At 41.9% G+C, this 21,428-nt stretch overlaps 1 protein-coding gene and 1 long non-coding RNA gene across 2 annotated transcripts in view; one reads left to right on the top strand and one right to left on the bottom strand.

The window, feature by feature from the left end:
• LOC148348711 (uncharacterized) overlaps positions 1-21,428 on the bottom strand; it is an 86,821-nt gene that overhangs the window by 52,550 nt on the left and 12,843 nt on the right. Inside the window, exons 9-16 of the mRNA XM_088322326.1 lie at positions 19,888-19,965; positions 19,793-19,804; positions 19,592-19,684; positions 17,407-17,451; positions 15,457-15,501; positions 15,305-15,349; positions 15,195-15,230; positions 11,902-11,955 (exon numbers count right to left, since the gene is read on the bottom strand). Of these exons, the coding sequence (XP_088178452.1) occupies positions 11,902-11,955; positions 15,195-15,230; positions 15,305-15,349; positions 15,457-15,501; positions 17,407-17,451; positions 19,592-19,684; positions 19,793-19,804; positions 19,888-19,965 (408 nt within the window). The remainder of the gene's footprint in view (positions 1-11,901; positions 11,956-15,194; positions 15,231-15,304; positions 15,350-15,456; positions 15,502-17,406; positions 17,452-19,591; positions 19,685-19,792; positions 19,805-19,887; positions 19,966-21,428) is intronic.
• The window catches only part of LOC148348712 (uncharacterized), a 231,247-nt gene that overhangs the window by 199,479 nt on the left and 10,340 nt on the right, over positions 1-21,428 (top strand). The window lies entirely within an intron of this gene.

The raw sequence follows: 21,428 nt of genomic DNA, 5'->3' as shown, positions 1-21,428 counted from the left end.
CAGATTTTCTACTAGAATCGCCCCAAATTTGGCTTCATGCATCTTCCCATCAACCCGAACGATTTTCTCAGTCTTTGCTGAGGAAAAGAAACCCCAATGCACGATGCAGACACCCCCATGTTTGACACTGGGGATAGTCTTTTAAGGGTGATGTGCAGTGTTGTTCTTACGCCTAACATAACGCTTTGCATTCAGCCCAAAAAGTTCAATTTTGGTATCATTTGAACAAACCCTTTGTTCCTCTTGTTATATGTGTTCCCATGTGGCTTCTTGAAAATTTGTATATATACATTTATATATATTCTATCAGAAAGGGCTTTCTTCCCGCAATTCTTCCATTAAGGGAAAATTTATGCTGAGTACGACAAATTGTTGTCTAATCCACAGATGGTCCTACCTAGGCTACTGCATGTATGCCTGCAGGTCATTTGATCTTGGGCCTCTTGTTTGCTTCTCTGGTTAGTTTTATTCTTGCTTGGTCTGAAGGTTTAAATGGACGGCCATGTTTTATTAGGTTGATCGTGGTTTAATACTCTCTCCATTTTGATATTAACTGAGACAGGTGCACTCTGTTTGTCATTGTTAGTCGTTGGATCATCTAGAACTTCTGAAGTCGGTTGGCTGAGCCGAGAGAACAGGAGGGCAATATTTTTGCAACACCTACTTATAAGTTTTCTCATATTAAATATAATTCAAAATTGCCTCTCACATGTTCTTGCCTCTTAGAAATTATTTACAGTTTTTTAGCTTTAAGTTTGAAGCCTGAAATTGAATTCAGAGCTGCACTTGACTGCCATCTGTAGTCCAATAAGAGTAGTGCGGTCGAGGTGCCAATTAAACGGAGATCCTTTGGTGTTGCCGTTAGTATGCAAGGTCAGTCTTCGTCCTCGCGAGGATTAGCAACTGCCTCCATGATCACTCTAATGAATTGCTCCCCTAATTCGACTACAGTTTAGGGTTCTGCGTATCGTCTCTCGTTCGTTCGGAGAATGTTTGCTCTCCGCTAATGTTTGCTCTCGCAAATTTATTTGCGTCGGTATTCGTGTTTTTGTCCTTTGGGGCCCATACAAATGACTTCTTTTGTATTAATACTAAAGCGTCCTCGGTCGTGTTATCGGTAAGATGAATTAATTGCGTTGTCCTTGGAAGTTATTTCGCTTCCGCTGCTATGAGTCTTTCTAAAATCTCCCTCAAGGATGTTTAAAAGTTGCGGGCTTGATTACCACGGGCGCCGATTGAGGCACGTTTAAATGAGATGAACGGCGTTGGGAGATAGTGATGCTGAAAAAGCAACTTTGCCGTTCCTCGTTGAGCCATAAATGAGACTTAAATGTACAACTTTGACAATGAAGTTATATACTATTTTATACACTGTTTTACCTTACGTAAAGTCTAATATACCGTATTTTCCGCACTATAAGGCGCACCGGGTTATAGGGCGCACCCCGAAAAAATCGTTTTTGGTCCTATTTTTGACATACATAAGACGCACCGGATTATAAGGCGCTACAATGGGAACGTGGACAAAACAGTCAGATGGTTCAGTCCAACTTCTTACCCCCTTAACATTCCCAAAGCTTGCAAAGAAGCAAATACATGTCGTAGACACGTGCGGAAGCGGTGTCCGTACGATGTCACTCAAACGCATTGTTTCATCATTCGGAAGGTTAAAGTCTTGGGATTCAAGAAATGCCAACCATTCCTTAGTTTCTATTTTCTTTTTCGCTCGCAACTTTACTGTATATATGACAATAAACGCTTGGAATTGAGTTTAATTTAAAAATAGACACTCCATTCCATCCATTATCTGCACCGGCTTATCACAGAAACATCGAGTTCAGTCTGAAACAAGATACAGGGACAATATAAAACCCGGAGTAGCTCACCGAAGTCGTTGTGTTCATAATAATGTGCAGCCAATGTCCTCTTATATCCATGAGGGTAGTAAATCCAGGAGAATAAAATATTTACACATACAGAATAGAAAAAAATGCTTTCTGTATGCCGTCAGCCACGTGCTATACACATTCATCTTTTTCAGCCAATTGCAGGCTTTGTTTTGCTGTTTAAGCCAATGCCAGCCTGTAAATGATAAAAAGGATCCGCCCCTTGACCTCCGAATAACTTTAGCCAATAGTGATCCGTTCAAATGATGATTGACACATTGGTTAGCCAATGAAACACCGGTAAATAAATCCCAGCATACACCGCGGACTACTTGTCGGCGGCGGCAAGTTAGTTGCAAGACTTTGCGAATTAATTTTGTTCCATAAATAAGGCGCACTGTATTATAAGGCGCATGGTCAGCTTTTGAAAAAAATAAAGGCTTTTAGGTGCGCCTTATAGTGCGGGAAAATACGGTACTTGTTATAAAATCTAACTTCAGTGTTTGAGGGCAAACTCTGAGAGAAGGGTGTCGTATCACCTCACCTGGGGCGGGAGGGCGATGACCTATCACCCTTCTCCCAAGCTTCAAAGGACTATTGGGAAATTTGCATCGACACGGCGCAGACCAATCAGCCAGAGGCTTGGTCCATGGGGCGTGAACATTTCATTAGCATGGATTATGACAGGGAACCCCCTCGTCTTTTTCCACATGATTGTAATTGGCAAGGAAGAAAGAAAGATCCGATTTGTTCAACTCTTTGATTCGGCTAAATAAATTGATATGTGGACTACACTGGTCGTTGGGCTAAATAAATTTATCTGACTTCTGGACATGCTCCAACTGCAAGGGAATATACAAGGCACATGAAGTGTCTTCGGAGTCAGATTTCAGTTTAGTAAATGTTAAAACTTTACACCATCTTCTACGGAATCAACTAAAAGTAGATGAAAAACAATATTTGCGCCGAAAGGTGTCAAAACTATGGCTTACGATGTATGTGTCGGCCACCGGAGCCCGTGACATAAAACTGTGGTGTTCAAAACCATATAAACACGAATTAGAGTCATCAGAGTTTGAATGTGTGTCTAAAAATGTTTGAATTTGAATGTTTGAAAAAGGCTGGAATTATGGGCGAAGTGCTTGTAAATGCTTGAAATTGTTGCCTCGGGCGATGAGCACACGGTGGGAGAATTCTTACACCTCCCAGGGGGAGGGCCCCTCACCACAGGACAAAAATATTTTTGTTACAATTCACGATTGTCTCTCACACGTTCTTGCCTCTTAGAACATGTTTACAGTTTTTTTAGCTTTAAGTTTGAAGCCTGAAATGTGGCGGTATGATCAAAAAAGTTCCTCCCTAGGCAGTGAAGGCAGGTCTCCTAGCCTGGGTTATTAAATATGATGGAAGCTAGAGCTCTCGTTGGTGATAAGAATGAGTGGAGAGGTGTTGTGAAAGGATAGTTCTAAGGGACGGGCAGGGCACCTCTATGATGCGGCAGGGGTAAACCAGCGAAAGCTGCTGTCGAACAGAAAGGTCATGGCCGCTTTCTTGTGTCCTGTTTCATCTGGAGGGACGAAAGCAAGACCGACTTAGGTGCCGAGGTGCTTCACTTGTTTGGGTGTTTGGTTATTTGGGTTGGCCATGGTCCAAACATTTTTGTGTTTTTTTTGCTATTTTTCCCCCCTTTTTTTTTTCTTCGTTATTGTATGTGTTTGTCTTGCTGTCATCTTCAACAATTCACTGTTCCTTTCCTGCAGCGCTTCTATGACAGGCATTCCTACAAAATGTTTACAAAGGTTTCCATCTTCATCCCGATTCTTCTCAGTTTTGCTTTTCTTTCCCCTTATGACTCACTTTCTTGGAACCCATTATTAAGGGCAGAAAAGGAAATAAAACCAACAAAATCACAATAAAATGAGATGCAGTCCCTAACAATTGCATCCATTCGACTGACCAAGGTAGATAGATAGATCGATAGATATAATTGGGGTATACCTATGACTTATATCAATTCATAGAATACTGATTGGTATGTTTTGGATAGGATAGAACAAACAATCTGTCGGGGGTCGTACTAGTAGATTCAAGAGAAAGAAAAACAGATCAAGAAATAAGAGGGAAAAGGAGAGAGGGCGGGACAAAGAAAGAAAAAGAGAGAGAGGGAGAGAGCGTGAGAAACCAAAGCGATAAAAAGAGATGTTGTGAGAGAGGGGGAAAGAAAAGGAGAGGAAGAAAGAAATCCAAAGAGAAATAGAAAGACAGAAGGAGAGAAAAGAGAAAAGAAGGAGCGAAGGGTAGGAAGAGAGAGAGAGAAAAGAGAGAAAAAGGAAAAAGGAAGTTAGAAAAAGAAGTTAAAAAGACACAGAGAAAGAGACAGAGAGCAACAAAGGAAGAGAAAAGGGACACAGAGAGGGAAAGAGACAGAGACAGAGTGGGAGAAAAGAGGGGTGAGAGAGAGAGAGAGAGAGAGAGAGAGAGAGAGAGAGAGAGAGAGAGAGAGAGAGAGAGAGAGAGAGAGAGAGAGAGAGAGAGAGAGAGAGAGAGAGAGAGAGAGAGAGAGAGAGAGAGAGAGAGAGAGAGAGAGAGAGAGAGAGAGAGAGAAAAGCTATTAGAGAAAGTGTGAGCGAGAGAGAGAGAAAAGCTATTAGAGAAAGTGTGAGCGAGAGAGAGAGAAAAGCTATTAGAGAAAGTGTGAGCGAGAGAGAGAGAAAAGCTATTAGAGAAAGTGTGAGCGAGAGAGAGAGAAAAGCTAATAGAGAAAGTGTGAGAGAGAGAGAGAGAAAAGCTAATAGAGAAAGTGTGAGAGAGTGAGGGAAAAAAGCTAATAGAGAAAGTGTGAGAGAGAGAGAGAAGCTAATAGAGAAAGTGAGAGAAAAAAGCTATTAGAGAAAGTGTGAGCGAGAGAGAGAGAAAAGCTAATAGAGAAAGTTTGAGAGAGAGAGAGAAAAGCTAATAGAGAAATTGAGAGAAAAAAGCTATTAGAGAAAGTGTGAGAGTGAGAGAGAAAAGCTAATAGAGAAAGTGAGCGAGTGAGAGAGAAAAGCTATTAGAGAAAGTGTGAGAGAGAGAGAGAAAAGCTAATAGAGAAAGTGAGAGAAAAAAGCTATTAGAGAAAGTGTGAGAGAGAGAGAGAGAAAAGCTAATAGAGAAAGTGTGAGAGAGTGAGGGAGAAAAGCTAATAGAGAAAGTGTGAGAGAGAGAGAGAAGCTAATAGAGAAAGTGTGAGAGAGAAGCTAATAGAGAAAGTGAGAGAAAAAAGCTATTAGAGAAAGTGTGAGCGAGAGAGAGAGAAAAGCTAATAGAGAAAGTTTGAGAGAGAGAGAGAAAAGCTAATAGAGAAATTGAGAGAAAAAAGCTATTAGAGAAAGTGTGAGAGAGAGAGAGAAAAGCTAATAGAGAAAGTGAGCGAGTGAGAGAGAAAAGCTATTAGAGAAAGTGTGAGAGAGAGAGAGAAAAGCTAATAGAGAAAGTGAGAGAAAAAAGCTATTAGAGAAAGTGTGAGAGAGAGAGAGAAAAGCTAATAGAGAAAGTGTGAGAGAGTGAGGGAGAAAAGCTAATAGAGAAAGTGTGAGAGAGAGAGAGAAGCTAATAGAGAAAGTGTGAGAGAGAGAGAGAAAAGCTAATAGAGAAAGTGAGAGAAAAAAGCTATTAGAGAAAGTGTGAGAGAGAGAGAGAAAAGCTAATAGAGAAAGTGTGAGAGAGTGAGGGAGAAAAGCTAATAGAGAAAGTGTGAGAGAGAGAGAGAAGCTAATAGAGAAAGTGAGAGAGAGTGAGAAAAGGAGTGGAAAAGAAAGAGAGAGAGAGAAATAAATACAAGCACAGTGTCTTTGTTGGAGGAACCTTTCTTTGGCAACATCAAGTTGACCTATTTCAACCTGCAGCTTCTTTTTCTCTTGCGCTTCTCTGAGTCTTATCTGGCGGGCCGGATTCGATCCCTTAGCGAGCCTGATCCGTCCCGCGGGCCGCCTGTTGGTCACCATTGCTTTAAAGAATATCATTTCAGGTGCTGAGCGTTTTTCCAAACTCCTGTGGTTGAAAAAGAAATCCCAGCTTGATGGGATGGCAAAAAATCCCTGCCGCAGGTAGCAATTGACTTTCATTAATTACAGGCGGAGTAATAACAGAGGTGGCATCTCTCTCGTCTAAGAAACATGAAATCTGCTCGAAAATGCATAATAACAGAGCTTGTACGTGATCAAATCGCTTTGAAGGTCCATGACTTTTACTGCGGGAATCGAACCCCGTCGCACCGACGGGATGAGAGTCTGTGTTCGAGACCCGGTGTGGGATACAACCTCATGTTTTACAGTCAGTGGGAGTGGTTTTGGGGGTTTTTCCTCAGGCCATGACCACACGCAGGTTGTTTCATCACGTAGGTCGACTCTAAGGGGGGTTTGACTTACTCGGAATCACTAAATTCATAGCCGGATCAAAAATGGCCAACCATTTTTTACTTTTTGTCTGGGTTTTTACTGTCATGTCCCTGTTTAAACCCACTCCAATCTGTTCCTTTTTTTTTTTTTCTCTGTTCCCCAGCTTCGACCTCTTTTTGTCCCCGACCACTTCAACTCTCCTTTCTTGTCTTGCGACTCGCTTCTGACCCCGACCACGTTTTTGCTCTCCTGTCCCGGCTCCTGACCCGTTTTTCCGTTCCAGACACCGCCATCGCTCGTCACGGAAGATCCACTTCTCGCAATCACTAAATTCCTAGCCCGATTAAAACTGCAAAAATTTTTTTACTTTTTGGATCTTGTCTGGATTTCTACTGTCATGGTTACCGATATGCATCACCTGTGCCTGCTCCTTTGGCGCCAACTGCCTCGGACTCTGATTGGCTCTCTGTCCCTATTTAAACCCACTCCTATCTGTCCCCTTTTGTCAGTCCGTCTGCGAACCTCAGTTAACAGTAGGCAAGCCTTTTTCGACCCTGACTCCCACCTGTTTTTTGCTCCTGTCTGTCCCCCCATCTTCAACCCATTTTTGATCCTGACCACATCTACTCTCCTGTGCCGGCTGTCGACCTCTTTTGTCACCGACCACGTCTAGATACATAGATAGATAGATAGATACTTTATTCATCCCTGTAGGGAAATTCACACTTCAAGCAGTATCCTGTTTTTGTGTACTCTCTCTCTCTAGACATTTATCTTACTATCTAGAATTCTATCTCTCTCTCTCTATCTAGACATTTAATTTTCTCTCTCTCTCTATCTAGACATTATCTATCCATCTAGAATTCTATCTCTCTCTCTCTAGACATTCTCCCCCTCTCTCTCTCTCTCTCTCTTTCTCTCTCTCTCTCTCTCTCTCTCTCTCTCTCTCTCTCTCTATCTAGACATTTATCTCTCTCTCTCTCTCTCTCTCTCTCTCTCTCTCTCTGTCTAGACATTTAGCTCTGTCTCTCACTCTTTCTCTATCTCTGTCTAGACATTTATCTTACTATCTAGAATTCTATCTCTCTCTTTCTCTCTCTCTTTTCTCTCTCTCTCTCTCTCTCTCTCTCTCTCTCTCTCTCTAGACATTTATCCCTCTGTCTCTCTCTCTAGACATTTATCCCTCTGTCTCTCTCTCTAGACATTTATCTTACTATCTAGAATTCGATCTCTCTCTCTCTCTATCTAGACATTTAATTCTCTCTCTCTCTCTAGACATTTATCTTACTATCTAGAATTCGATCTCTCTCTCTCTCTATCTAGACATTTAATTCTCTCTCTCTCTCTAGACATTTATCTCTCTGTCTCTCTCTATAGACATTTATCTTGCTATCTAGAATTATATCTCTCTATCTAGACATTTATCTCTCTATCTAGACATTTAATTCTCTCGCTCTCTCTATCAAGACATTTATCTCTTTCTCTCTCTCTCTCTATCTAGGCATTTATCTCTCTCTTTCTCTCTCTATCTATCTATCTATCTATCTATCTCTCTGTCTCTCTCTCTCTCTCTCTCTCTCTCTCTCTCTCTGTCTCTGTCTCTGTCTCTCACTCTATCTGGAGTGCGTACGAGTACACAAACAAGCAGTTCTATTTAACGGCAGGCCAGGAGAGCTTTGAGCCATTTCCGTAGTCCCCGCACCAAAAGCGAGTACGGGCGACTTCAACGCGGAGAGTGAAGAAACGAGAGCGACGAAAACATCTGCCCGGGCGCCCACTCCTTCCATGTGCGCGGCTATTTTCAGACATCTCTGAACTCGCTCTTTGTGTTCTACCGCTCCGCCGAGGCCTACTCGGTAATTTGGGACTCTATCATAATAAACCATGACCCCTCCGCCTGGAATCTGGAAATGTTTGACACCGAAACGGAGAAGAAGTCGAACAAAATGTATACGACCCGAGAAATTGTCAGTAGCGTTAGCGTAGCATCGGACGGTAATGACGGTACGATCTGCGTAGCCCGAAGCAGCACGACCGAGAAACGGATAAAATATCTTTCTCCGACAATGTCAGGGAACATTAAACACACAAACGATTGAGTGGAAATGAGTCCGCTTGAAGTGGATCTTGAGTGCTATTTAATCATCACGGCTGGATTGTCGTCACATCGGATGATTTGATGGGACGCGGAGCAATATGTTTGTTTTCAAGGGCTAGAGCCGTATCCATTACTAATACCGCTAAAAGAGGACCGTAAGAGATCATGGGAGCTGATAGGCAATTATCAGAATGTCCATCCATCCATTATCTGCACCGCTTATCCTCAGTAGGGTCGCGGGGGTGCTGGAGCCCATCCCAGCTATCTTCAGTCAGTGGGCAACTGGTTGCCAGCCAATCCCAGGGCACACAGGGACAGACACTTCGCTCGCTCATTCACACCTAGGGATTGGTTAGGCCAAATAACCTGAAATACATGTTTTTGGAATGTGGGAGGAAACCCACATAAGCACGAGGAGAACATGCAAACTCCACACAGGAAGGTTTGATCTCATGACCTTAGAACTGTGCCGCGCATGCGCTTACCACTGCGCTGCCATGCTGCTTATCAGAATGCATAAGCATTCAATAAAATACAAATTCGAAAATTTCGCCTTTTTGATTAAAATGTATACATATATATATATATATATATATATATAGAAAAAATCAAATCTATATTTATATCTATCTATATCTATCTAGGGCAGCACGGCAGCGCAGTGGTTAGCGCTTGTGCGGCACAGTTCATGGGAACCTGTCGTGGGTTCAAATCCAGCTCCATACTTCCTGTGCGAGTTTGTATGTTCTCCCCGTGCTTGCGTGGGTTTCCTCCAGGCACTCCGGTTTCCTCCCACATTCCAAAAACATGCATTTCAGGTGAATTGGCCGGTGCAAATTGTCCCTAGGTGGGAATGAGCGAATGAGTTGTCTGTCCCTGTGTGCCCTGCGATTGGCTGGCAACCAGTTCAGGGTGTCCCCTGCCCACTGCCCGGAGATGGCTGGGATGGGCTCCAGCCCCCCGCGACCCTAATGAGGATAAGCGGTACGGCTAATGAGATGAGAGATGAGATATCTATATCTATCTATCTATATATATATATATATATATATATATACACACAGGGTTGGGTAGGGTTACTTGAACTGGATTACTTTCAATGACTTTTGGATGACTCCAATAGCAAATATGCTACTAAAAGACAAAAGAAACTAAATAGGAATCAAATGATGACTCACAACACGCGGTAAGCTTTCTCTCCTGGCTTTGATCTCTTTGATCTCCGGCAAAACGAACATAAAATGCCACAGAAACCAAATGAAAATCAATCCAAACATCATTTTTGCCGTTACGTGTATTCCGTTACTCCCCAAGCCTGCACAAAATGGAGTCATTTCATTTCATTTCATTTCCTATTTAGTTTCTTTTGTCTTTTATTAGCATATTTGGTATTGGGGTAATCCAAAGTAATCAAGTTAAAGTAACCCTAACCCTTGAGTGTCAAAAACAGATTTCTTTGTTTTTTACTGTCGCCAATTCACCAAAAGTCAGTTTTAGCTTAGCTGAGTCGTAATGCAGACCTCTGTATATGTAATATTTCTATTGCACGTGTTCATAATTGTCATGTTCCGACAGCCCTAAAATTGGTACGTGGGTTTGACGCTCTTGAAGTATTTCGGGAACAGCTTGTTTTTTTACCGCCGCAATTTTGTTGACATTCATTTGAGAGCCGACTCTTGAAAGTCCAACAAAGACTCTGTTCATTTCTAGAACAAGAGCGCGACTGAGCTCGGCTGATGCATCGTCTTCCAGTCAAAGGAAGGAAATGCTCTGCTTTTTATTATTATTATTATTATTATTTTAATGCAGACAGTTGAGTTTATTTACTATATTCTTCTTCTTCTTCTTCTATTCTAGAAAAGTATGCAAAGTATGCTAACCACAGAGATCCGCGGTCCTGAGAGCATTGGAATCACGGTTTGGTGATGACCGATTAATTGGCACCGTTTTTTGGTGAATTTGACGGATATCGGTATTAGCATTTTTATCTATTTGACAGGATGATTAATCAGGCTCAGATACAGCAGAGCGTCTTTCCCCCACCTGTGTCTGATCAGCCCGCACCTTCTGACTGTAACAGGGACCGGGGGCAGAGCCACTGAAGCAGGAAACAATGATCGAGCAAAGTTAACAGCAGCAGCTCTGCTAACTTCTGAGTCCCGACCTGTCGTTGAGACAAGACCGCTGATACCATTGATATTTTTAAAAAGTCCGTGGTAGAAAAGCATTAGGAGATAGCGTTAAAAGTGTAGTTAGTTTTAGGGAAGCACGTTCACGTGGAGATTGATTTATTAGCTCTTATCATAACATGAGTCCGTCAATCAAGCGTGTGGGTTTGTGATTGAGAGCATAAGAAGCACGCTAACGTGTGAGGCTGAATGATTAGCTGTTACCGTAACATGAGTTCCTCAATCAGGCGTGTGGGTTTGTCATTGAGAAAGAGCATAAAAAGCAGGTTTAAATGGAAGGCTGAATGATGAGCTGTTACCATAACATGAGTTCATCAATCTGGCTCTAAAACAGGAGTGCCCGTACATTTCAATTTGTCAGCTCGGTTGGAATTTCGATGCATTGGGTTTCCTCTAAGTTAATTTATGTCATGTTGGCTGTATTGACATTTGTAGACAGTTTTAGGGAGCTGTATAAACTGTTATGATTGATAGATAGATAGAGATAGAGAGAGATGGATAGATGTCTAGATAGGGAGATAGATGGATAGATGACTAGATAAATGTCTAGAGAAAGAGAAAGAGAAAGAGAGAGAGAGAGAGAGAGAGAGAGAGGAGAGAGAGAGAGAGAGAGAGAGAGAGAGATGAGAGAGAGAGAGAGAGGAGAGAGAGAGAGAGGAGAGAGAGGAGAGAGAGACGAAGAGAGACGAGAGAGAGAGAGAGAGAGAGAGAGAGAGAGAGAGAGAGAGAGAGAGAGAGGAGAGGAGAGAGAGACAGACAGAAAGAAATGTCTAGACAGAGATAGACGTATATTTTATTCATCCCGGTAGGGAAATTCATACTTCCATAGGTATCCTTGTGTTGAAAAATAAAATGATAAAATAAAGATATAGAATACAAAAATGACCGTTATAACGCTTTGATATAGAGTATTTCAATAGTGCTACGGAAAGTAAATAAGGTAATATACAAATGTGGGGGTGGGGTTTAATGTGGGCTTTTACTCCCCGGGTGGGGTTCAAGAGCCTCATGGCATGAGGAAGAAATGATCTCCTCAGTCTGTCCGTGGAACAGGACGGTGACACCAGTCTTCCATTTTCAATAATTGACTGGATCTCACAACGACCCTTCTGATTCATCATCACCACGTTCCGCCTTCACCCGGACTCGCAATTTGTGCGAAAACATGGCGGCCAGAAACCACATCATGACAGTAATGATCTTGTTCTGGTTCTCCAAACACCACACAGTCAAGACTAGCAACCGTGATGAGATGTGGAAACACATGTTCCTACGAAGTGGCGTCACGGTTCAGGTTTGAACCTTCGGTGTGACTGTGTTTACCGCCAGTACGTGACATCATCCTGTCCTACCTTTAATCCTGCTTCTCTCGGATGTCCTGGTTCACCCCGTTCCCCCGGAAGACCCTGGAAAGAAAGTCCATTGTGGTTTGTAGGGCTCATGCATGAAGCACCACCGCCATGACAATAACCATGTTTACATTGAAACAACTCACGACAATGACCTGGACCAATCACCAACATTTCAGTATTTTCTGGGTTAAGGCGTGAAGGATTTTATATTTAATTTATGTGACCGTAAGGGATTTTATACAATTTTATACAAATTACAGTTATTGAATGCAATGAAGATTTTTCACAGGGAAGGCTTGGGGTCAGTGCGGCCTAGACAAGAATGATGTTTACAGAAAACAGTGAGAACAGGGACAAGGGCGGACGCCGGAGGAGCCTGTGACGCAGGAAAGGAGACGTTGTTTGGAGAAGTTGTTCCGATAAGCTTTCTTGTTGTGAGGTTTTTTTAGACGTGGTGGCGGCGCCTTTCGGCGAGGAGGTGGTGAAGCTGGCACCTCACCAGCCTCATGGGAGGGGCCTTCGTGACGCATCGGTCAGACAAGGTGGCGACGAGGTGGAGGCCACGTGGGGAGTCTCTGGCCCGCCCATTGGGGAGGAGCCAACACCCCAGCTTATGAAAAGACGTAGACAGAAGACAGAAGAAGAGACGGGAGATCTGAACGAGAATAAGAGGGAGGCTCGAAGCAGACTTATTAGACTAATTGACAATAATTCGGCTAAATTAGATGGAATTCACTTAGTTAAATACTTTAAGAAAATCATTCTGCCCCCGTGTGAAAATGTCGGCTATCTTTGTTCATTTTCCCATTAAGAAAAGAGCATGCATTGTTGGGTGAATAAAGTTTGTGTTTGGTTAATGGAGTCAGATACTCATTTGAATAATTTGGTAAACGATACGTTTTTAATAGTTTTTCTTCCTAACAAGGCGCAAAAAAATAAAGTGACATCCGTCTTTGAATCTCAGTAAGGCAAGCCTCCAGATTTCTACAACTTAACTGTCCAGTTGTCATCTGCATAGCAATGGAAACTAATATTATACTTGCCGATAATGTCACCAAGCGGAAGCATATAAATACTAAAAAGTAAGGGGGCCAAGTACAGAGCCCTGTGGAACGCCACAGGGGATATTAGAGTATTTAGAGGTCAGATTGCCGTAATTAACACATTGCATCCTGTCTGACGGGTAGGACCTAAACCACGAGAGTACAGTTCCTGAGATACCGATGCGTTCCAGACGAACAAGTCATATGTCGTGGTCGACAGTAACGAAAGCAGTAACATTGATGAGGCAACGGAATCTATTGCTAAAAGGAGATCATTGGTTACTTTAGCCAGAGCTGTCTCAGTAGAGTGATTTTCCCTAAATGCTGACTGGACAGTTTCAAAGAGGTTATTAAATGTTGGTTGCATGTTTTTGGAATGTGGGAGAGCCCGGAGGAAACCCACGCAAGCACGGGGAGAACATGCAAACTCCACACAGGAAGGTTCGATCTCATGACCTCGGAACTGTGTCCCACACGCCGCACACGCGCTAACCACTGCGCTTTTAGCGAGGAAACCCAAGTTTGTGCAAGTTATTTCTCTTGTACTACAAGTCCCACAATGCTTTGAGGCACAGGTGTTAAACAGGCGGCCCGCGGGCCAGATCAGGCCCGTTAAGGGATTAAATCCGGCCCGCAAGACAACACTCGGAGTAGCGCAAGAGAAAAACAAGCTGCAGGTTGAAATATGTCAACTTGATGTTGCCAAAGCCAGGTTCCTTTCACAAAGACTCTCGCTCTCCCTTTCTTTTCCACCCCTTTTCTCCCACTCTGTTTCTGTCTCTTTCACTCTCTGTGTCTCTTTTTCTCTTCCTTTGTTGCTCTTTGTCTCGTTCTCTTTCTTTGTCTTTTTATCTTCTTTTGCTCTAACTTCCTTTTTTCCTTTTCACGCTTTTCTCTCTCTTTCTCTCTTCCTACCCTTCGCGCTTTCTTTTCCTTTTTCTCTCCTTCTGTCTTTCTTTTTCTCTTTGAATTTCTTTCTTCCTCTCCCTTTTCTTTCCCCCTCTCTCACGACTTCTCTTTTTATCTCTTTTGTTTCTCCCTATAATTTCTCTTTGGATTTTTTTCTTTCTCTCCCTTTCTTTTCCCCCGACTTTTGTTTCTCTCGCTCTCTCCCACTCTCTCTTTCTTTGTCCCACCCTCTCTCCTTTTCCCTCTCTTCTCCCCATCTTTCTCTTTCTTTCTTTCTTTCTTTCTCCCCATATTTCTCTTTCTTTCTTTCTTTCTTTCTCCCCATCTTTTTCTTTCTTTCTTTCTTTCTTTCTTTTCCACTCCTTTTCTCCCACTCCATCTCTGTCTCTTTCACTCTCTTTGTCTCTCTTTTTCTCTCCCTTTGTTGCTCTTTGTCTCTTTTCTCTTTCTTCCCACCTTTCCCACTTTCTTTTCTCTTTTGTCTTCTTCTGTCTTTCTATTTCTCTTTGGATTTTTTTTCTTCCTCTCCCTTTCTTTTCCCCCTCTCTTACCACTTTTTATCTTTTGTTTCTCACGCTCTCTCCCACTCTCTCTTTCTTTGTCCTGCCCTCTCTCCTTTTCCCTCTCTTTTCCCCATCTTTCTCTTTCTTTCTTTCTTTCTTTCTTTCTTTCTTTCTTTCTCCCCATCTTTCTCTTTCTTTCTTTCTTTCTCCCCATCTTTCTCTTTCTTTCTTCCTTTCTTTCTCCCCATCTTTCTCTTTCTTTCTTTCTCCCCATCTTTCTCTTTCTTTCTTTCTTTCTCCCCATCTTTCTCTTTCTTTCTTCCTTTCTTTCTCCCCATCTTTCTCTTTCTTTCTTTCTCCCCATCTTTCTTTCTTTCTTTCTTTTCCACTCCTTTTCTCCCACTCCATCTCTGTCTCTTTCACTCTCTGTGTCTCTCTTTTTCTCTCCCTTTGTTGCTCTTTGTCTCTTTTCTCTTTCTTCCTACCTTTCCAACTTTCTTTTCTCTTTTGTCTTCTGTCTTTCTATTTCTCTTTGGATTTCTTTCTTCCTCTCCCTTTCTTTTCCCCCCTCTCTCACCACTTTTTATCTTTTGTTTCTCACGCTCTCTCCCGCTCTCTCTTTCTTTGTCCCGCCCTCTCTCCTTTTCCCTCCCTCTTTCTCTTATTTCTTTATCTCTCTTTTTCTTTCTCTTGAATCTACTCGTCCGGCCCCCGACAGAATGTTTGATCTATGGTGTGGCCCCCCGAGTTCAAATGAGTTTGACACCCCTGTCCTTAAGCGATGAGCAGAACTAACTCTAACATTGCAATGGTAATACTAGTCAAACTAAGACCTTACCTGTGATCCTGGTAAGCCGTTCATCCCTCTTTCTCCCTAAGAGAGGTTATAAAATGGTATTATTATCAGGAGTACTCTACTTTCAATCCCCTATTTGTTCACGGGCTTACCTTTAAACCAGGAAGTCCTCTCGGACCTAGCGAGCCGTCGACACCCTGCAGAAGGGAGAATGGACATAGGTGTTTACCTTAATGGATTTCTCCCTGTAGCGATCTAAAAATGGACACAGACGGCTGCCATTTATGAACAATTAACTCTTTACCTTCCGCCCCATTATCCCTGGAAGGCCAGGCTTCCCACTTTCACCCTGAGAGAAACATAAAAGAAAAAGATTGATTTTTTTCCTCTTCCTCGTGTTAATTTAACTTCTGGTTTGTGAGATGTTGTGAGACTGGTAACAAGGGCTGAAACTTAGCGGTTCTGCTGAAATTTTGATTAAAAAAACGAAGATTCTGGGCAATGAGAGGTACAGAACCAAGCTGTATGGGTTCACAAATGTGCTTTCAGAATGGCTGACAACTACTTTTATACTGGGAGGGCAGGCTATGTCCAAAACTAATCTTTCTACTTTACAGCAGCCCTTGTCTAAAATGGATTTATTCACAAAACGGAGTACACTTGTCACTTTTCTGCAGAGATTTCATTATACTGTTTCATAAAACAACACTGAAGAAACATCACTCAAATTAAAATTCTGGATTAAACTTTGACAAAATAAAAAGAATTCTTTGTAAAGCTTTCATAGCAATGTATATTTACTTTAACCCTCAAAAACTCATAATGTAGCTATCAATAACAAAACTCCTTTGCAACAAAAGTGAGTACACCCTAAAGTGAAAGTTCTTGAAGTGTATGGTCTGAATACTTCCAGGCTAACCTTTTCAATCTCTGCAGAAACACTGACAGCACTCCTGCACCTATCCTTCTTATATCGCATTCAGATATGACGCTTTGCATTTTCACTCAGCTTCTTTGGACCTCCAACACGAGCCCTGTTGTGAGTGAATCCTGATTTTTTTTCAGTATTTCAGCCACTGTAATGCATCTCGACGTCAGGGCGATCATCTCGTACCCTTGCCCAGCCTCGTGTAGTGTCACAAGTCATATGATTAAGGTCCCTAGAGAGTTCCTTGCCATGGTGTGCCATCTTGGGAGTTTCAGTAACTAATACGACAGAGTGTACTCCAAATTGAACACACCTGGTCCCTATTCATACCTGAGACCTCGTAAGAGTAACAAGTCACGTGAAATTTTGGAGGGAAAATGACCAGCAGTGCTTTATTTGGACACTTTTGTTGCTTAAGGTTTAGTTATGCTCTCCAGCACAGGGGTCAAACAGGCAGCCCGCGGGCCGGATCAGGCCCGCTAAGGGATGGAATCCGGCCTGCAAGACAACAGTGAGAGAAGCGCAAGAGAAAAACAAGCTGCAGGTTGAAATATGTCAACTTGATGTTGCTAAAGCCAGGTGCCTTGAACAAAGACACTGTACTTGTATTTATTTCTTTATTTCTCTCTCTCTCTCTCACTTTTCCACCCCTTTTCTCCCACTCTGTCTCTCTCTCTTTCACTCTCTGTGTCTCTCTTTTTCTCTTCCTTTGTTGCTCTTTGTCTCTCTCTCTCTCTCTCTCTCTCTCTCTCTCTCTCTCTCTCTCTCTCTCTTTTCCACCCCTTTTGTCCCACTATCTGTCTCTTTCACTCTCTCTCTCTCTCTCTCTCTCTGTCTCTCTCTCTCTCTTTTCCACCCCTTTTGTCCCACTCTCTGTCTCTTTCACTCTCTGTGTCTCTCTTTTTCTCTTCCTTTGTTACTCTTTATCTCTTTCTCTCTCTGTGTATTTTAACCTCTTTTGCTCTAACTTCCCTTTTTCCTTTTCTCTCTTTTCTCTTTCTCTCTTCACACCCTTTCCCCTTTCTTTTCTCTTTTCTCTCCTTCTGTCTTTCTATTTCTCTTTGGATTTCTATCTTCCGCTCCCTTTCTTTTCCCTCTCTCTCGCTACTTTTTATTTCTTGTTTCTCACGCTCTCTACCTCTCTTTTTCTTTCTTTGTCCCACCCTCTCTCTTCTTTTCCCTCCCTCTTCCTCTTATTTCTTTATCTCTCTTTTTTTTTCTCTTGAATCTACTCGTCCGGCCCCCGGCAGAATGTTTGTTCTATGGTGTGGCCCCCCGAGTTCAAATGAGTTTGACACCCCTGCTGTAAATCAACAGTGTACTCACAGGCTTGCCATCAACGCCGGGCAATCCGGCCTCCCCTTTCTCTCCCTGTAGAAAGACATTTTTTAAAAGGCACAAATTAAACACGAACCGTTTCCGAAAAAACAGAAAGCAACCTAATGTCTCGAACATCTGCTGTTTCGCTAAAGGACGGATACGGAATGGCTATTTTAAGATCGACCGACAGCTCCGGCCTGCAACACGCGGGTAAAATTGGCCACATCTTGACTTGACTCGACAGAGTTCCGGAAAAATGCTTGTAATGGCTACATGCATTTAGCCGTGGTCAACTGCAACCGCGGTTGCCTTCTCCTTTTTATCATGCTGCTAGCGAATCAGATCTTTTTGCGCATTTAGTTGCCGGGTAGAAGGGATCGGGGTCGGGTAGGAGTTTCCCACGAATTGTAGGTACAGGTCATTCGTTTCTATTTTAATCATCGCGGAGAGCGCCGGAGACCTTGATGAAGTCGCGGTTACCCGATGCTAAGGTAAAGCTAGCCAGCCGCTCTCTAAATCGTTTTCTTGCACTGAAAGGAGAATCCCTCCGATTTGGTTGTACTTTAATACAATGACATTCAAGACCATTTATTCTACTGCAATTCCATTTTTATTTGTAGATTAATGGTTATTATTTTCGTATACTCTCAGTCGGTATTAACGTCATCTCGAGGCGAGTTTGCATGTTTCCCCCAAAAACTAGCAGAGAAAATAAACTCTTCTTTTAAAATAAAATATCGCATCAAAATTGGTCTGAAAAATTGCAATTAGGTTTTTTTTCCAAAATTGTGCAGGCCGGATGCCAGGGTTGGGTAGGGTTACTTTAACTGGATTACTTTCAATGACTTTTGGATTACTCCAATCCCAAATATGCTAATAAAAGACCAAAGAAACTAAATTTGAATCAAATGACTCACAACACGTGGTAAGCTTTCTCTCCTGGCTTTGATCTCTTTGATCTCCGGCAAAACGAACATCAAATGCCACAGAAACTAAAAGAAAATAAATCCAAACAGCTTTTTGCCGTTCCATGTGTTCCGTTTACTCCCCAAGCCTGCACAAAATGGAGTCATTTTATTCCTATTTAGTTTCTTTTGTCTTTTATTAGCATATTTGGTATTGGAGTAATCTAAAAGTAATTGGAAGTAATCCAGTTAAAGTAACCCTACCCAACCTTGGAAGGGATCACATGCTTACTACACAACAGTGGTATCTGTGTTTGCAAATTGTACTGTAAAGTGAAAAGGCGTTACCCAGACTCAAAAACAATGGAGGTCAAAGAACCAGAGTCCTTGTATCCATTATCTATCCTACCTATCAACCTGTACGTTTTTGCCGTACAAAGTAGGTTTATGATGCATTTTAAGACGTGTAAGACGTACGAGAAAATCTGTACGGCAAATTTGTCATTGGTGGGTACCGTCCGGTATACACAGACGATCACGAAACGGCAAAATAATCAAGTCAAACGAGTTGGCCGCGGTAGCCTCTATCTCGGTATCGTTTTTTTTGGTTGCAAACGAAGCCAGCAGGTTGATGCTACTGTGGGCATGCGTCTGCCACCTGGGGATTTCCCATCATGCATCATTCTGTGGTAGTTGTGTGGTAAAAGGTAGTCCATCTTTTTTTAGAGAACCGGCTTTTTCGGCTCAACTCGTGAAAGAGAGCCGGTTCTCCAACGGCTCACTTGCTTTGCTGCATTATATTACAAATGATCATGTTGTATAAAAAAGTTAAGAAAAAAAGGAAGTACAAAAGGAGAAAATGAAAAAAGACAGGTTTGTGGTGATCCCTTGAATCAGTATATTACCAACAATAATTGAATGCAGAAAATGAATTCATCATTTGAATCAGAAAATTCTACTTCATTCTATTTGCATGTATTTTTTCCTTCTACAGTGAACGTCCGAGCGACTTCATTTTGGAACTTTTTTTATAATAAACCTCAGTCATGTCGAGCAACTCAGGATCTCACAACAAAATGTTCATGAACAACATAGATGATAGAACGAAACACATGCACAAAATAACATGTTAAACGACATCAATAAACACGTTTGAAAAAAAAAATATGGTGTAAGATTATTTTCTCTGGAGCTTGTTAGGTATGATCTATGCAGCTCATAATCAATGGACTGAACAAAGCAAACAATGAAAAAGAGATCATTTAAAATGACCGGTATTTTTTTACCCTTTGTCCTGGCGGGCCATGCTTCCCAGGAGGTCCGATGACACTAACGGAGTCTTCTGGTTCTGGGATGCTAGCTTCTCGATTCAGTGGACACTGTGGAAAGCAAGGGAGCCAATAGCCATTATCACTATTCTCTTCTGAATGAATTAGGAACTGAATAATAGATTATTATACATATTGGTGACAAATCATAGGACTTACCCTTTCATCATCCTGTGAGACAGACATAAAAGAGAATAAAAGATATCGTTTTGAAAATTTGGTATGCAGGAAAAAAACGAGAAAGTAAGATTTACCACGTAGAAGATCTCACAAGCCGTTTCTCTCTCGCTCTGTTGAGGGTCACAGTACAGGCGCAGTTTTTGGATTTGAATCTGTTACCCAAAGATAAAAACAAAAAACGATGAGTTCCTCGGTAAAACGACATTAAAACCTTAAACGTATTCTAATATTAAACTGAGGCTGCTCCAGGTCATCCATGAAACGGATGACCTGGAGCTACAACGGGTGGGAAACCGCTACGACACTCAAGAGGGTTGTAGACAAGAAATGAAGCTGGAAAACACACATCAGACACATACAAACTAAAGTATCTAAAAGCATTTCAATAATTCATAAAATCAAATTAATTTTAAACTATAATGCATTTTATTAATTATATTGTGCAGAAGTCTGGGGCAATAATTAGAAAAGTTCACTTTGGCCCCTTTTTATCTTCCAAAAACGTGAAATTAGAACCATACACAGGGTAGGATATAAAGATCATACTCAAATTTTGTTCCTGCAGTCCCAATTATTAAAATTAGATGATTTACTAAAATTTTTCACTGCACAACTGCGATTTAAGCTCAACAAAAACATCCATTAAGTATTCATTCAGAAATAGGGAAATCATAATTGAAGGTGCTGTCGTGAATTCATAATCCCAAAGGTGAGAACCACCAGGAAAAGTGTGCGTGTGTCTGTGTGTGGAGTCCAACTTTGGAACAATGTCCAACTATATACTTGTTCAAATTTAAATACAAAAAAACATGGCGGCGGAATTCAGAGATGAAGAAAATGGGTGATACGAGAGATTTTGAATAGTGTGTCTAGAACAGGGGTGTCAAACTCATTTGAACTCGGGGGGCCACACGGTAGAACAAACATTCTGTCGGGGGCCGGACGAGTAGATTAAAGAGAAAGAAAAAGAGAGAAAGAAATAAGAGAAAGCGTGAGGGAAAATGAGAGAGGGCGGGACACGAAAGAAAAAGAGAGAGGGAGAGAGTGTGAGAAACAAAAGATATTCATGAGAAAGGGGGAAAAGAAAGGGAGAGGAAGAAAGAAATCCAAAGAGAAAAAGAAAGTCAGAAGGAGAGAAAAGAGAAAAAGCGCGAAGGGTATGAAGAGAGAAAGAAAGGCAGAAACTAAGAAAGAAACTAAGAAAGAAAGGCAGAAAGAAAAAAAAAAGGCAGTAGGAAAAAAAGGCAGAAAGAAAGAGAAAAAAAGAGAAAAGAAAGCGCGAAGGGTATGAAGAGAGAAAGAAAGGCAGAAAGGAAAAAAGATAGGCAGAAAGAAAGAAAGAAAGAAAGGCAGAAAGAGAAAAAGAGAGGAGAAAGAGAAAGAGAGAGAGAGAGAACTAAATACAAGTACAGTGTCTTTGTGAGAGGCACCTGGCTTTGGCAACATCAAGTTGCCATATTTCAAGCAGCAGCTTGTTTTTCTCTTGCGCTTCTCTGAGTGTGGTCTCGCGGGCCGGATTCAATCCCTTATCGGGCCTGATCCGCCCGCGGGCCGCCTGTTTGACACCTGTGGTCTAGAACTATGGTTCACTTTGTTGTTATTGTTGCTATTGGTA

The sequence above is a fragment of the Urocampus carinirostris genome, chromosome 18, assembly GCF_059441175.1.
Source record: "Urocampus carinirostris isolate Australia breed hairy pipefish chromosome 18, RoL_Ucar_1.0, whole genome shotgun sequence".
Classification (NCBI taxonomy): Eukaryota; Metazoa; Chordata; class Actinopteri; order Syngnathiformes; family Syngnathidae; genus Urocampus; species Urocampus carinirostris.
Note: the sequence above shows the minus strand (reverse complement) of the source record. Positions and strands in the feature narration are given on the sequence as shown.